Source organism: Haliotis cracherodii, unplaced genomic scaffold (assembly GCF_022045235.1).
Source record: "Haliotis cracherodii isolate W230 unplaced genomic scaffold, xgHalCrac1.p SCAF_2, whole genome shotgun sequence".
NCBI lineage: Eukaryota > Metazoa > Mollusca > Gastropoda > Lepetellida > Haliotidae > Haliotis > Haliotis cracherodii.
This window is the reverse complement of record NW_027266275.1, coordinates 57,831,161-57,844,301: the sequence shown is the minus strand read 5'-3', so window position 1 is coordinate 57,844,301 and position 13,141 is coordinate 57,831,161. Positions and strand designations below refer to the sequence as shown.

The 13,141-nt window shown below is 38.9% G+C and overlaps 1 protein-coding gene across 4 annotated transcripts in view; it reads right to left on the bottom strand.

Annotated features, from left to right (window-relative positions):
• Positions 1 to 13,141, bottom strand: part of LOC139468277 (caskin-2-like) — a 231,097-nt gene that overhangs the window by 49,917 nt on the left and 168,039 nt on the right. For all 4 annotated transcript variants that reach the window (XM_071250143.1, XM_071250144.1, XM_071250146.1 and 1 more), the window contains one exon: positions 5,506 to 5,570. In XM_071250143.1, the coding sequence (XP_071106244.1) occupies positions 5,506 to 5,570 (65 nt within the window). The remainder of the gene's footprint in view (positions 1 to 5,505; positions 5,571 to 13,141) is intronic.

Below are 13,141 nucleotides of genomic sequence, written 5' to 3'. Positions count from 1 at the left end.
ACATAGCTACGGGGTAATTTAACCCCATGAAAGAAGTGTTACACTGGACAATGGTTGTCATGAATGGTTACTGCTGTGAGTGTGTGAGTGAGTGAGTGAGTGAGTGAGTGAGTGTGGTTTAACATTTCAGTTCAGTCATATCATTGACGCGGGAGACACTCCCAAAGTGATGTAGGTCTTGGATGTTTACCACTTTGGTGAAACCACAAGCACAGGTGTGGTGGTGACAGACTTAGAAACATAATCATACTTTGACGGAAGCACTAGGATCATAAAAAGTGGTACCCCCAAAACAAGTGTTTCTGAGGGCCCACAATTGCTCAGCGCACATAAATCACTACATATGGCACAACCTAAACATTCTCCCTGACACCTCCAGGATTGTGTGTGTGTGTGTGTTTGCTGTTTCACAACACGGATTTCTGTATATGATGGTGGCCTGTAAACAGTCTGGAACAGACAATCCAGTGATTGATATAATGAGCAACAATCCACAGGGGACTCCTCAATGTCCAGTCTATCTAACGTATATGTGCATTACCCCAGTTATGTGTCAGCACCATAATCACAAACAGCGAGCCACACAACTACAAGACCAGTCACTGGATAACACTCCTCTCCTAGACAATTAGCCATGGACATTCTATTTCTCCTAATGACTGCAACACAAATACCACTGACAAAACACACTCATTTTACAGCTGAATAATAGAGTTCCTGACATGTGGGAAGTTAATGTCTTTTTGTCCACAAACAATAGTGTCTGCTTGGCCTCTGTCACCCACACAACCAATAAAGCAAGCGGGCAACTACCTAGCTGGGACTCTGTAGCACTTATTGGTAGACCACGCTGGTGTAAACTTCTCTTTTCCAGACAATTACCCTTCCTGCCAGAACAAATGTCTCAAGAAGAACACCAGATATATTGCCTTCTGTAGGTTCCCATCAGCTTTGCTTCCAGCTTTCTCGACATCCTAGTCAAACTGGGAATATCTAAAACTTTGGAAATCTTGCATATGCCTGTCGTTATTAGTATAAAGTCTTTTCTAGCCATAACATGTTCACATGACAGACTTGTTTTGTGTTAGAGTCAGCATTACTCCACCTTTATCATCGCGTATGTAAGTTATCAAGTCCAGGACCCTGCTTCACAAAGCGATATTAGAGCTACGACTGTTGTAAGTCTATATTAAAGTATGGGGCTTATGATCGATCATCTTAGCACAACAATCACTTTGTGGAACGGACTCCAGGGGCTCCATTCCACAAGACGTTCTTTGCACTACAACTTTTGTAAGTCTATATTAAACAATTGGAGTCATGATCGTCTTAGCACTAACATTGCTTTGCGGAACTGGGCCCAGGACAGTCGAACGAGAAATTATCCAAAATGAAAAATAATCCATTCCATCTAGGCAAATGACACACAATCAGCCACCCAATCCTCATTAGTCATCTCCTAAGATAAGTATGGAGTGCTTAAGGAACCTATTCTGCATGGAACTGCCAAAGGTATAAAAAAAATCTCGAAATTATTTCCTCATGTCTCCATAGGAATTTATCCACTTGTCATATCATAGTTTCAGCATGCTCTAAATGAATGAATTACTTGTGCCTGTAGTCATATGGCTAAAATATTGCTGAAGCATTAAGTCACATACTCACTGTTTCAGTCAGATCACCTTACAGCTCAAGCTAACTTCACCACTTGCTTCAAAAGCATACCACCCAAATCATATATATTCCTGGTATAATGGACATTCAGTTCCAAGTGTTGGCACTTCCAAGGAACATCATTCAATTTCAGCAGATCTGACTCTGTGGGTGAAACACAAACAGGCACTGTTGCTGGTATTCCGAAGTGGCCAGAGTGCCAATATTGACAAGCAATATACTAATCCTGTTATGACAAGATGTATCCTATGCTGTGAGCAATTACTGACAGTAACCCAGGTCCTCGGGGTCCATCTGGAGCCAACTGACCATCAGTAGTGGACACAGGAATAATCATGGCTGACCACTCCATCATGGCATGGCCTACAGTGGAGAGATAAGGCAATTCTATGGTCATCGCTGAACACATTATTATACTCAGCTCGTTGGTTGGATAAAGATAAGCCTGTTGTCATTACAGTTTTAGCCTTTATTGGTAGAATTCATCTTGGAACTAACAAAACGAGACAGATGAAATTGCCAGAGGAATTCATCACATCAGAAAAGAATATGTATTTTTTTTACATTTTTTCGTCATGGTCCGAAAGGGCACAGGTTCGATTTCAAACATTGGAGCGTCAAATGCTGGAGTCCCTGCCATAATATTGCTGGAATATTGATAAAGCAGCGTAAAACTCACATTAAACAAAACTTCGCCTTTGCAAATTCCATTAAAGAGTGCTGATATATGTCATAGATGACAAGTTTTCACTGGTCTAATACAGTGTTTATTTATCAGGTAATTTATTTAGCCGACTTGCATGCAAACAAATAAAGTAATGCTTAGTCTCTGAAAATATATATTTTTTAAAAATAGCATTTAAATTGAAAAGCAGCCCAGCAAGATGGGAATTTCAACCTGTAGATAATCTTGACTTTCTCCATCTAGGGCTATAAGCATTACAGTAAAGGCTGGGCAGAAGGGAAAAAATATGGTTCAGGGACTGTGAGACAGGCGAGTATAGCAACTGTAACCAAGCATTAATATGTTAACTTCAAAAGTCATATCAATATTCATATTCATATTAGCTGAATTCCAATGAAAAAAACATTCAAGAGCATCAGTGTTCCCAAATATTTACAACATATGTTACATTTTTTTCTGGAGATATGATACACATTTAACTACCACTCCTAACAGGATAGCCACCATCTGACCTGTCAATCAAAACCTCTTGGCCTTGCTCATTTCGTCTTCTATCATATTGAAGAGCTGGCTATAGAAGCATCACTCCCACACATACTCTCCATGTACTTTTCCACCCATATAGATACAGACAGCAATTTACGACCCCAATGGACTACCGTATTTGACATAATAAGCGCCAAGGGCCTTCTCAAAATTAGAAGTAGGGGGCTCTTATTAGAATATTATTTTGGTGAAAAACAACAGAGTTGAAAGATAGTAAATTTTGTGGTTTATGCTGAAAGCCTGAAATGTTTATATACGACAGATATATTCTTCCAGAATTTAATTTTCCATAATTATGCATGTAACACACATAATATACACGAATAAATAAGTACATTGATCATTTGGAAGGGGTGCTAATTCGGATTGTTCACTACCCAATATATTAGCAAATATCCCTGTGGGCATTTATTAGAGCGGGGCGCTTATTACGTCTAATACAGTATTTGGGGCAGGGGCTTATCAGGTATGCAGTACATATCTTCTGAGATATATCTCATCAATGATGAAATGTACGCACTAAATACTTTCCCTTAAGTCAGGTAGTGTAAGACATTCCCTTTGTACCGTCTTACCTGGCCTGCTTAGCTTAACATATGACCTATTTAGTAATATATGCAAACAGACACCAATGTTCGTAGGAAAAACAGCTCTGACGATCGGGTGTACATTCACACAACTCTGTGAAACCAAACATCACATGTTAAGTTGTCTGCTCCTTAAATGACCATACCATCATACATTCGGGGATTACCTCACACTCACATCTCTAGACTTATATTTCCTTGTGTACAAAATACAACATATATACCTTACACTCAAATCTTAAACAGTCAGTGCTAATATATACAGATTACATCAAATCTGTGTTGAGTTATTTGTGTGTCCAATATTTCGTTCTTTTCACGACATTTATTCAAACTTTTCTGACAGTCATGATCCTTTAAGTATTGCCATAAAATATTTAATACTCCAAGCAGTTATAATTATGTAATTTTCCATACAAAGCGTCTTTCTCCATGGCATCAGGTTGCGTGCAGACTAAGGCAAATTTCCACTGTTTATGTGTAAAAAATTTAAAAAATATAAAACGATAATCACCAGCACAAAATAACATATAAAGACATCCTTGTTTCCTCACCCAGTAGGGGTACCTGTGTGATAAAGTGAAATACAACACCTCGGGTGCAGTGTACGAGTTGCATGAACACTCCCCTCACCTGTCGACAGGTAGACAACACACATGCCCCATGGGATGCAGGTGCATAAACTACACACACTGACACAGTGATCAAATTTGTAAACCACAAACCACAACAGGGCACACTAGTAAAAAAATTGAAATGATTTTACTTGACATTTGGGAGTTGTAACGTGAGCTGTGGCTTGGGGCCCTACATTGATTTTTCAATCCTCAAGTAGATTTTGTCTTATGATGGTAAGTTAAACTATGCTGGTCTGTTAAGAGGACGCTTTGAACAAGAGCTTTGAACAAGAATGTCTGGGGTGAAGGTGATGGGCTAGAATGTGGTTACTTTGAAGGGGTGGTTAGTGGGAGTCACATTCTGACGTGGAGGTCATTCTTATTGTGCAAGAAACATCATCATCAGATGTCCTTGTATCATGATCAGATATTCATCACATCATCAGATGTCCTGACATCATCAGATGTCCTTATAACATCATGAGAACCATCATTATAACATCTTACATCATAAGATTTTCATTACATCAACAGATGTCACTGCCACATCAACTGTGTATCACATCATCAGATGTCATACAATTAGATATGTCATCATAACACCAGATGCCATCATATCATGTTATCACATCATCAGATGTCATCACAGCATCATCAAATAATATCACATCATCAGATGTCATACTATTAGATATGTCATCATAACACCAGATGCCATTATATCATGTCATCACATCATCAGATGTCATCACAGCATCATCAAATAATATCACATCATCAGATGTCATACTATTATATATGTCATCATAACACCAGATGCCATCATATCATGTCATCACATCATCAGATGTCATCACAGCATCATCAAATAATATCACATAACTCGATGTCAGAGCAACATCATCATCAGATGTCATCACATCATGATCAAATAGTATCACATCACTCGATGTCATAGCAACATCATCATCAGATGTCATCACATCATGATCAAATGATATCACATCATCAGATGTCATCACAGCATCATCATCAGATGTCATCACATCATCATCATCATCATTACCCTCCCAAAACCAAAAACATAACACTGTTCTCACTAAACATAATAATGATTCATCATCACTGCCAGCTGATCCCACAACCACCATGATCATGTTCTGATATCTTCATCATGATGAAGATTCCTGTCGCTCTGGGTGCAGATAGTTTCAATTATTAGATCCACATGGTGATCACACCACATTACATCACCTCAATAACACAAACATTCAAGTGATGCTTTAAAGAATCTATCACCATTAATTACTCAAAAGACACACAATATACAACAGATAATCCGATGAAGCAATCGGTAATGATAATCATCATCGTGTACAGGACCACAAGAACTCACCTGGTGATTGGCCCCAGGGTAGGGTGGCGGAGGTTGCCCATGTTGGTTTGCCTCCGTGATTGCGTCTGAAATGAAACAGAAAAAATGACACTGACTATTTCCACCTGTCAACAGGACTGGCCCGTTGAGCACACCACCTCAAAAACTCTTCTGCTGTTTTCTGAAATTCAGGCCAAATTCATTTAATCCAACTTGTTAGTGGCTGGTACATATTCCTCCAGGCACACTGTGTAAGGCCCCTACACCATTCTGAAATATTCTATTCTGTGCTGTGCATGGCTTGTACAAGCCGAGGGCTCTCTCTCTCTCTTTCCCCTCACTATAGAAGCATGGAGCTAGCACTTGGTACACAGCCAATAATATGAACCTCACAAGAGGGGTCTACTGCTATAGTCTGTATCAGAAATACCAGATATTGATCTCTATTAGACAGAAATATTGCTGGTACTTAACTTCACAGTCACTACTTAAAATAGCATATAAACACAGATTAGAACAGCCAAACATTTCAATTTGTCACATGGGGATTCATACACTGAAATTAAAGCCACCACTACCCTGAAATACTAGATAAACTACTGCACAATATTAGCCAATCAAATGCTGGAGGGGCTCAGATTATAACAATCATTGGATGATCTTAAATTGTTCTTGGCAAAAGCAAAGTGCCATATCAGTGCCATATTTTCCCTCAGAAGGAATTTGGTGTAAATGCAAACAGAAACAGAAACAGAATTCCGTTTAGATGATCAATGGCACATTTAAACTTAAATCTTAAACTTAAAACTACATTTAAAAAAAAGATATAGAGATGTGTGGGAATTCAATTTTGATATAATGGTGAAATTTTCAACACATTGGCCAAATACATAAATATGTGTACAACACTAGCTGTATCTACCACCAGTCAACTGAATATACCACCCAATCAGCTGTATCTACCACCCAATCAGCTGTATCTACCACCAGTCAACTGAATATACCACCCAATCAGCTGTATCTACCACCCAATCAGTTGTATCTACCACCCAATCAGCTGTGTCTACCACCCAGTCAGTTGTATCTACCACCCAATCAGCTGTATCTACCACCCAGTCAGTTGTATCTACCACCCAATCAGCTGTGTCTACCACCACATCAGCTGTATCTACCATCTAGTCAGTTGTATATACCACCCAATCAGCAGTATATACCACCCAGTCAGTTGTATATACCACCCAATCAGTTGTATCTACCACCCAATCAGCTGTGTCTACCATCCCATCAGCAGTATATATCATCCAGTCAGTTGTATCTACCACCCAATCAGCTGTGTCTACCACCCAATCAGCAGTATATACCATCTAGTCAGTTGTATATATCACCCAATCAGCAGTATATACCACCCAGTCAGTTGTATATACCACCCAATCAGCTGTATCTACCACCCAATCAGCTGTGTCTACCACCCCATTAGCAGTATATACCATCTAGTCAGTTGTATATACCACCAAGTCAGTTGTATCTACCACCCAATCAGCTGTGTCTACCACCCGATCAGCAGTATATACCATCTAGTCAGTTGTATATACCACCAAGTCAGTTGTATATACCACCCAATCAGCAGTATATACCACCCAGTCAGTTGTATCTACCACCCAATCAGCTGTGTCTACCACCCCATCAGCAGTATATACCATCTAGTCAGTTGTATATACCACCCAGTCAGTTGTATATACCACCCAATCAGCAGTATATACCATCCAATCAGCAGTATATACCACCCAGTCAGTTGTATACATCACCTAATCAGCTGGAATATTGCTGAGTGCGGCGTTAAACAACAAACAAAACCACCCAATCAGCTGTATCTACCACCTAGTTAGTTGTATATATCAACCAATCAGCTGTATCTATCACCCCATCAGCAGTATATACCACCGATCAGCTGTATCTACCACCAATCAGCAATATCTACCACCCAATCAGCTGTATCTACCACCAATTCAGCTGTATATACCACCCAATCAGCAATATCTACCACCCCAGAAGGAGTATATACCACCCAGTCAGTTTGTATATACCACCCAGTCAGTTTGTATATACCACCCAAACAGCTGTATATAAAACCCTATCAACTGTATATACCACCCAATCAGCTGTATCTACCACCCAATCAGATGTATATACCACCCTATCAACTGTATCTACCACCCCATCAGCAGTATATACCACCCCATCAGCAGTGTATACCACCCAGTCAGCTGTATCTACCACCCCATCAGCAGTATATACCACCCAATCAGCTGTATATACCATCCAGTCAGCAGTATATACCACCCAATCAGATGTATATACCACCCAATCAATCTACCACCAATCTCATCCTGTTGCACAAACCAGGAATATTTCCCCGAGGGGAGTGAAAGTTTTAAGCATTTAACACCCAGTGAAACTAACTGATATTAAAGTATGTAACAAGTAGGCCAAGATTGTATGTAATAATATAGTGTATAGCACAGCGGAATGTTTCATAATGTAGGAGGTTGTTTTCAATTCAAAAGAGGGTAGTTGACACTTAACTCGACTCCTGAATTTCAAGTAGCCTTGAGCTGACAATCAATGTTTGAATTGCTTGGCTTTATTGCAAGTACACAGCATGTATATTTCAATTTCTTATATGTGCCCTGTAAGGTAAGTACTAGCCAGGAAACCTCTATCTTGTTGAGTGTGTGGGTGAATATTGTTTAATGCTACAGTTCAAAGTATTACAGCATGGCGGTATACAATTTCGGACCAGACAAACTAGTGGTTGTACATTGGGAAACAACCATGCTGTCAGGGTACAATGACACATATTCATTGTAATAACCTGATTCCTATTTTAGTCTGCCAACACAATACGAATGGGGTGTTGTCCTGGTCTTCTAAATGTAGCAGTTATATCTTAGTGCAGTAGCTTCATGTTAGAGAGGGCGGTCGGGAAGCCTAATGGTTAAAGCGTTAGCTCGTCATGCCGAAGACCCGGGTTCGATTCCCGACATGGGTACAATGTGTGAAGCCCATTTCTGGTGTCCCCCGCCGTGATATTGCTGGAATATTGCTAAAAGCGGCGTAAAACCATACTCACTCACTCACTCATGTTAGAGATGGAGTTGTCTCATTTTACAGATGCAGTAGTTTCACCTTATATATGTTTGTTTGTTTGTTGTTTTACGCTGTACTCAGCAATATTCCAGCTGTATAACGGCGGTCTGTAATTAATCGAGTCTCGACAAGACCATCCAGTGACTGACATCATGAGCATCGATCCACGCAATTGGGGTACAACAGCATGCATCAACGAAGTCCGTAAGTCTGACCACCCGATTCCAGTCTATCTGCTGTAGGTGACTATGGGTTGCCTGCTGTTTCAGTAGATATGGTTTTATGTCAATGTTTGTTATATATGTTTGTTTGTTTGTTATTTAACGCCATACTCAGCAATATTCCAGAGAGATGGGAGATTACCCTACATGAATCGACACTTTGTAAGTGTGGATATAATCTTCTTGGACATTCATATGAACCTTATACTGTCTACATTAACACAAGCTAGAACAAGATTAGATGTCTATTGGACTACATTCAAAAAAACAAAACAACATTTCCATCACTTGAGTAGTTGCAAAGTTTGTAACAATGGAAATATTTCCCACCGGTGACAGAATTAATGGTCAATGTTTGGAGTTCCTTATGGTGTTTTTCTCAAAGACGAACAATGTCAGAAGAAATACTGGCACTGCAGGCCAGTTTGACAGACATCTTCAGTGGCCATTGTTATGATCCAACTTTGAAACAAGGCATGATTTAAACCTCTCATGTTAATTCATCGATCATAAACAGTTTCATTTTTTGTCCCCCTCAAAAAAACTAAAGCAATTTCCAGTGGGTAATGGATTATTATTTTATTCTCTGGCATGTAATGGATAATTTGATATCAAAACTTTCTTGAATGATTCAATGCCAGGTTGGCTCTTTCAGCCAAAGTGGTTGTCTTGTTCAAGTGAGATGCTACAGTCTTAATATATATCATAACATTAATATCAAACTGCAGTAGATTTTGATGGGGTTCAGCCATAGGGCAAATAGCCTCCCGAGTGGCCAGTGCAGTGCTACAAGTTGTGAGTCTGCCCTAGAGAGGAGCAGAATGCATCCAATTAGAGTGAAGGGCTTTACCAATCACTAGACTGAAGGTGGCAAAGCAGAAAATGATATACCATTAACGTCAATTTCACTGGTGAGGCGTTTATTGTAGCCAATCATTGTTCTGCAATTCATCACATGGAATTGCTGGCATCCTTCGTTAAAGGTTCTTCGTTACAATCCAGTGACACTTAACTTTTAAGCCTTGCTGTTAGATACTCTATGACCAAATTAAAACATGTGAACAAATTAGTTTCAGTTCAGAAAATAGACCAGTTGCAATGAGTCTGTATTTTTAGATCAAGGTGCTTTGGGAGGATTTTAAAAGATGGTTGCGTGACATCACTTTCCTTCTGTTCCGTCTGTGCTACAAATGGCATGATTATCTCTTTCAATTTCCTTTCTAAAGAAGCTTTGCGTCGTGTCATGGTTTGTTAACGTGCGACAGCTTCAGTTGATTTTGTATCAACTGATGGGAAAATTATTCATTAAACCAATATTGAACATCATAATCGTTATTTAAGCGAAATGATACATTAGTCATAGATCAAAACTTAATGCTGTGCTCTTCTTTACATTTTCAAATACTTACTGAAATATTCTATGTGACCATGTACCACCAGACAGCAGTTTGAATTCATTTTTTTCATTTCAGCCAAAACAATCTCTGAATTCAGTCGAACAGAAAGATCATGTTAACGTAAATTACTATGCTGCAATCCTTTTACCTTGACCCAACTGCTGATAAGGTTGAAGCACTACCTGATAAAAGAACACTTTTGATTTAGATTCAATGAACACTTTTAGATTTAATTAAGCCCATTGTCTAATGTTTTTACAGATCCTGAAACCAATCTGCAAAAAATAGATCATTGTGATGACAAATATCAATCTGTTCCTTCATATTTAAGCAGCATGTCTGTTTTACAATGCATATGTTCCTTCTGCTCCAACATGCAAACGCACTTTGAGAAGCACATGTAAACACTGATAGTTCATTAGCCTTTGTCAATTTCAGCTTGGTATCTCGTCAATTTCAAAGCAATTTCAGTTGAACGTATCTCAAACACGTGCCAAAAATTGTTCTCATTTCCATACAGCTCGATTTATTTATGCTGTGGTACGCACTTGAAATGATTGTTTTCATTCTTCCTATTTCTGGCAACAAAAACAAGTTATCTATTTAAAGCAAATATATCTGGCAGGGTTCTTTCTCCTAGCCCATTAAGCTCAGTGATTGCAGATGCAGTTTATCCCAAATCATCATATGATAGTACAACATTCATCTATATTTCTTCTCGGATGGTTTCAAAATAATTCCTATGATTAATGTAAGGTGGTTCTCGTCTACAAAAACAGACAACTGTCACAAGGTCTGTGACCTTAGCCCCTCCTCTGAATCCTGGGTCTAGTTAAATAACACACAAATCTAGTAATCTCAGACAATCATAACCTATATACATGTATATTGAAACTGAAATGTTTTCGTCCAAGATAGAATAGTAAAGCAAAAATATCTATTTTGAAATGATTAATATATTACTCAAAAGAGGTTAAGTACCACCCGATATACCACCGAGTACCACCTTATGCTGTGACAGTGAGTGAGTGACTTAAAATTTAGAGTCACATCGGAGGTAGTTTAGCCATATCGTGACCATGCTGGATTAACTAACTTTAGTAATATGAAAGAATTGGGCGGCCCTTAACTACTTTTGAGTAGTATATCTGTGTGTGTGTGTGCGTGCGTGCGTTCATGCGTGCGTGCGTGTGTGTGTTTGTGTTATTTCGGGTTGAGAGAGGGAGTGAGGGAGGGTCGATCAAGGTTGTGGTGTTTCATTAAAAGTCTGAAAGTGTTTTATCTGTCATCTAAACTATTGAGGTGCTCCCCCTGCGGGTTCCAGTAGTGAGTAGGTAGCCTGCACATAGCACTAGCCACGTCACTCGGCTGGCAATTGATCCCTACCATGGGCAGGATGCAATATTTATGGTGAAGGCTTGCAAGTAATGGACAGCTGGGATTTCTGTATTGAGCAATCTCTCATCTCCCGTCAACTGCCTGCTAATAATTCTATTTACTTAAAGATCAAACAAACACTTTATTTGCATGATGGTCAGATGAAAAACATTTTATTGAAGTGTAGTCATTTTGGACACATATATTATTGTCTGGGTTATAGCGCCTCAGGTAAATATTACATAGTGGTCAATGGCGTTTTTTTCGTTTTCGTGGGAAATCGATGACTCACCATCTATGAGTGGGGCTTTCATGTTAAATGCACAATATATAGTTGTTATTAATTACATACATGGTTTACAGATTGAAGTATGTATACACCTTGTGTTGGCTACACCATCAGAAACATTAACACTGTATGATGTCTGAATATTGTCATCACTATAAATATTATCTCATTAACTTAAGTTGCAATATTTGCAGTTTCCATGGTAACAAATGCAAATGTGCAAACTACAGGTATTACATTAAAGATATTTCAACTATTCACTTGTAGATGAAACAAATATACAATAAACATGAAAGTCATGAGAGTTCAGGTAGCAAAATGGATTTTGGGGAAGATTTTTGCTGGCACTCACTTCAATCCCTGCAACCAATTAACGTAAACACCCCGTATTCTGTTAAAGCCTCCAATTAACATAGAGAAAGAAGCCATCTTGGAGGCGAGAGACAAATGTCTGTTAACAAGCTCTGATGTGGCATACAAGTAATCTTAACCTTATAATGTTACAATGTATATGTAGCAATCAGGCCAGCTGCTCACCGAACCAGAGTCTCATCAGGATTGTTGACGTACATGTAAACAAACAGTGGTCAGATGGGACATGTTTTGATTGGGTCAACCGCTCACATTGTGGAGGAAAATTATACTATCTTTGCATTTAGGTACAATTCAAGGCATTTGAATTCGGTTTATAAAAAATTGTCCCAACATTGATATGGGAATTTTAGAGATATAGAATCTCTGATACATACAGATAAATTTTACTTCAACAATTAAATAAATGCTCAACTTTTCCAACAAAATTAAGTAAATCTGGAAAGATGTAAATATTTGTCTGAACACTTCTGTTGCGTACAGCTTACATCAGTTTAACCATGTCAAAAGGTGAAGATGAAATTGGGTTTAACATCGTGTAACAACAAGTACCATATTTGAATGTGTTTTGGTAGGACGTGGCCGGGGATGGAACCACTGACCTTCCCCTCTCTGGGCAGACGCACTGTCCACTAGACCATGTGTGCCGTCAACTCACATCAAGCAGCACTGACTAAACACAGTATCAATGTAATCCGTCCAAAATGAGTCTCACATTTATCATACTGTGTCAGATAAATCATACAAAACATGTTTTATAGCAACAGTACTACTGCATTTCTATAAATGTGTAAGAGTAAAGGGGTTGATATCAATCTAAACATACAGTTAGCACTTAATTGCCAAGGCCTGAA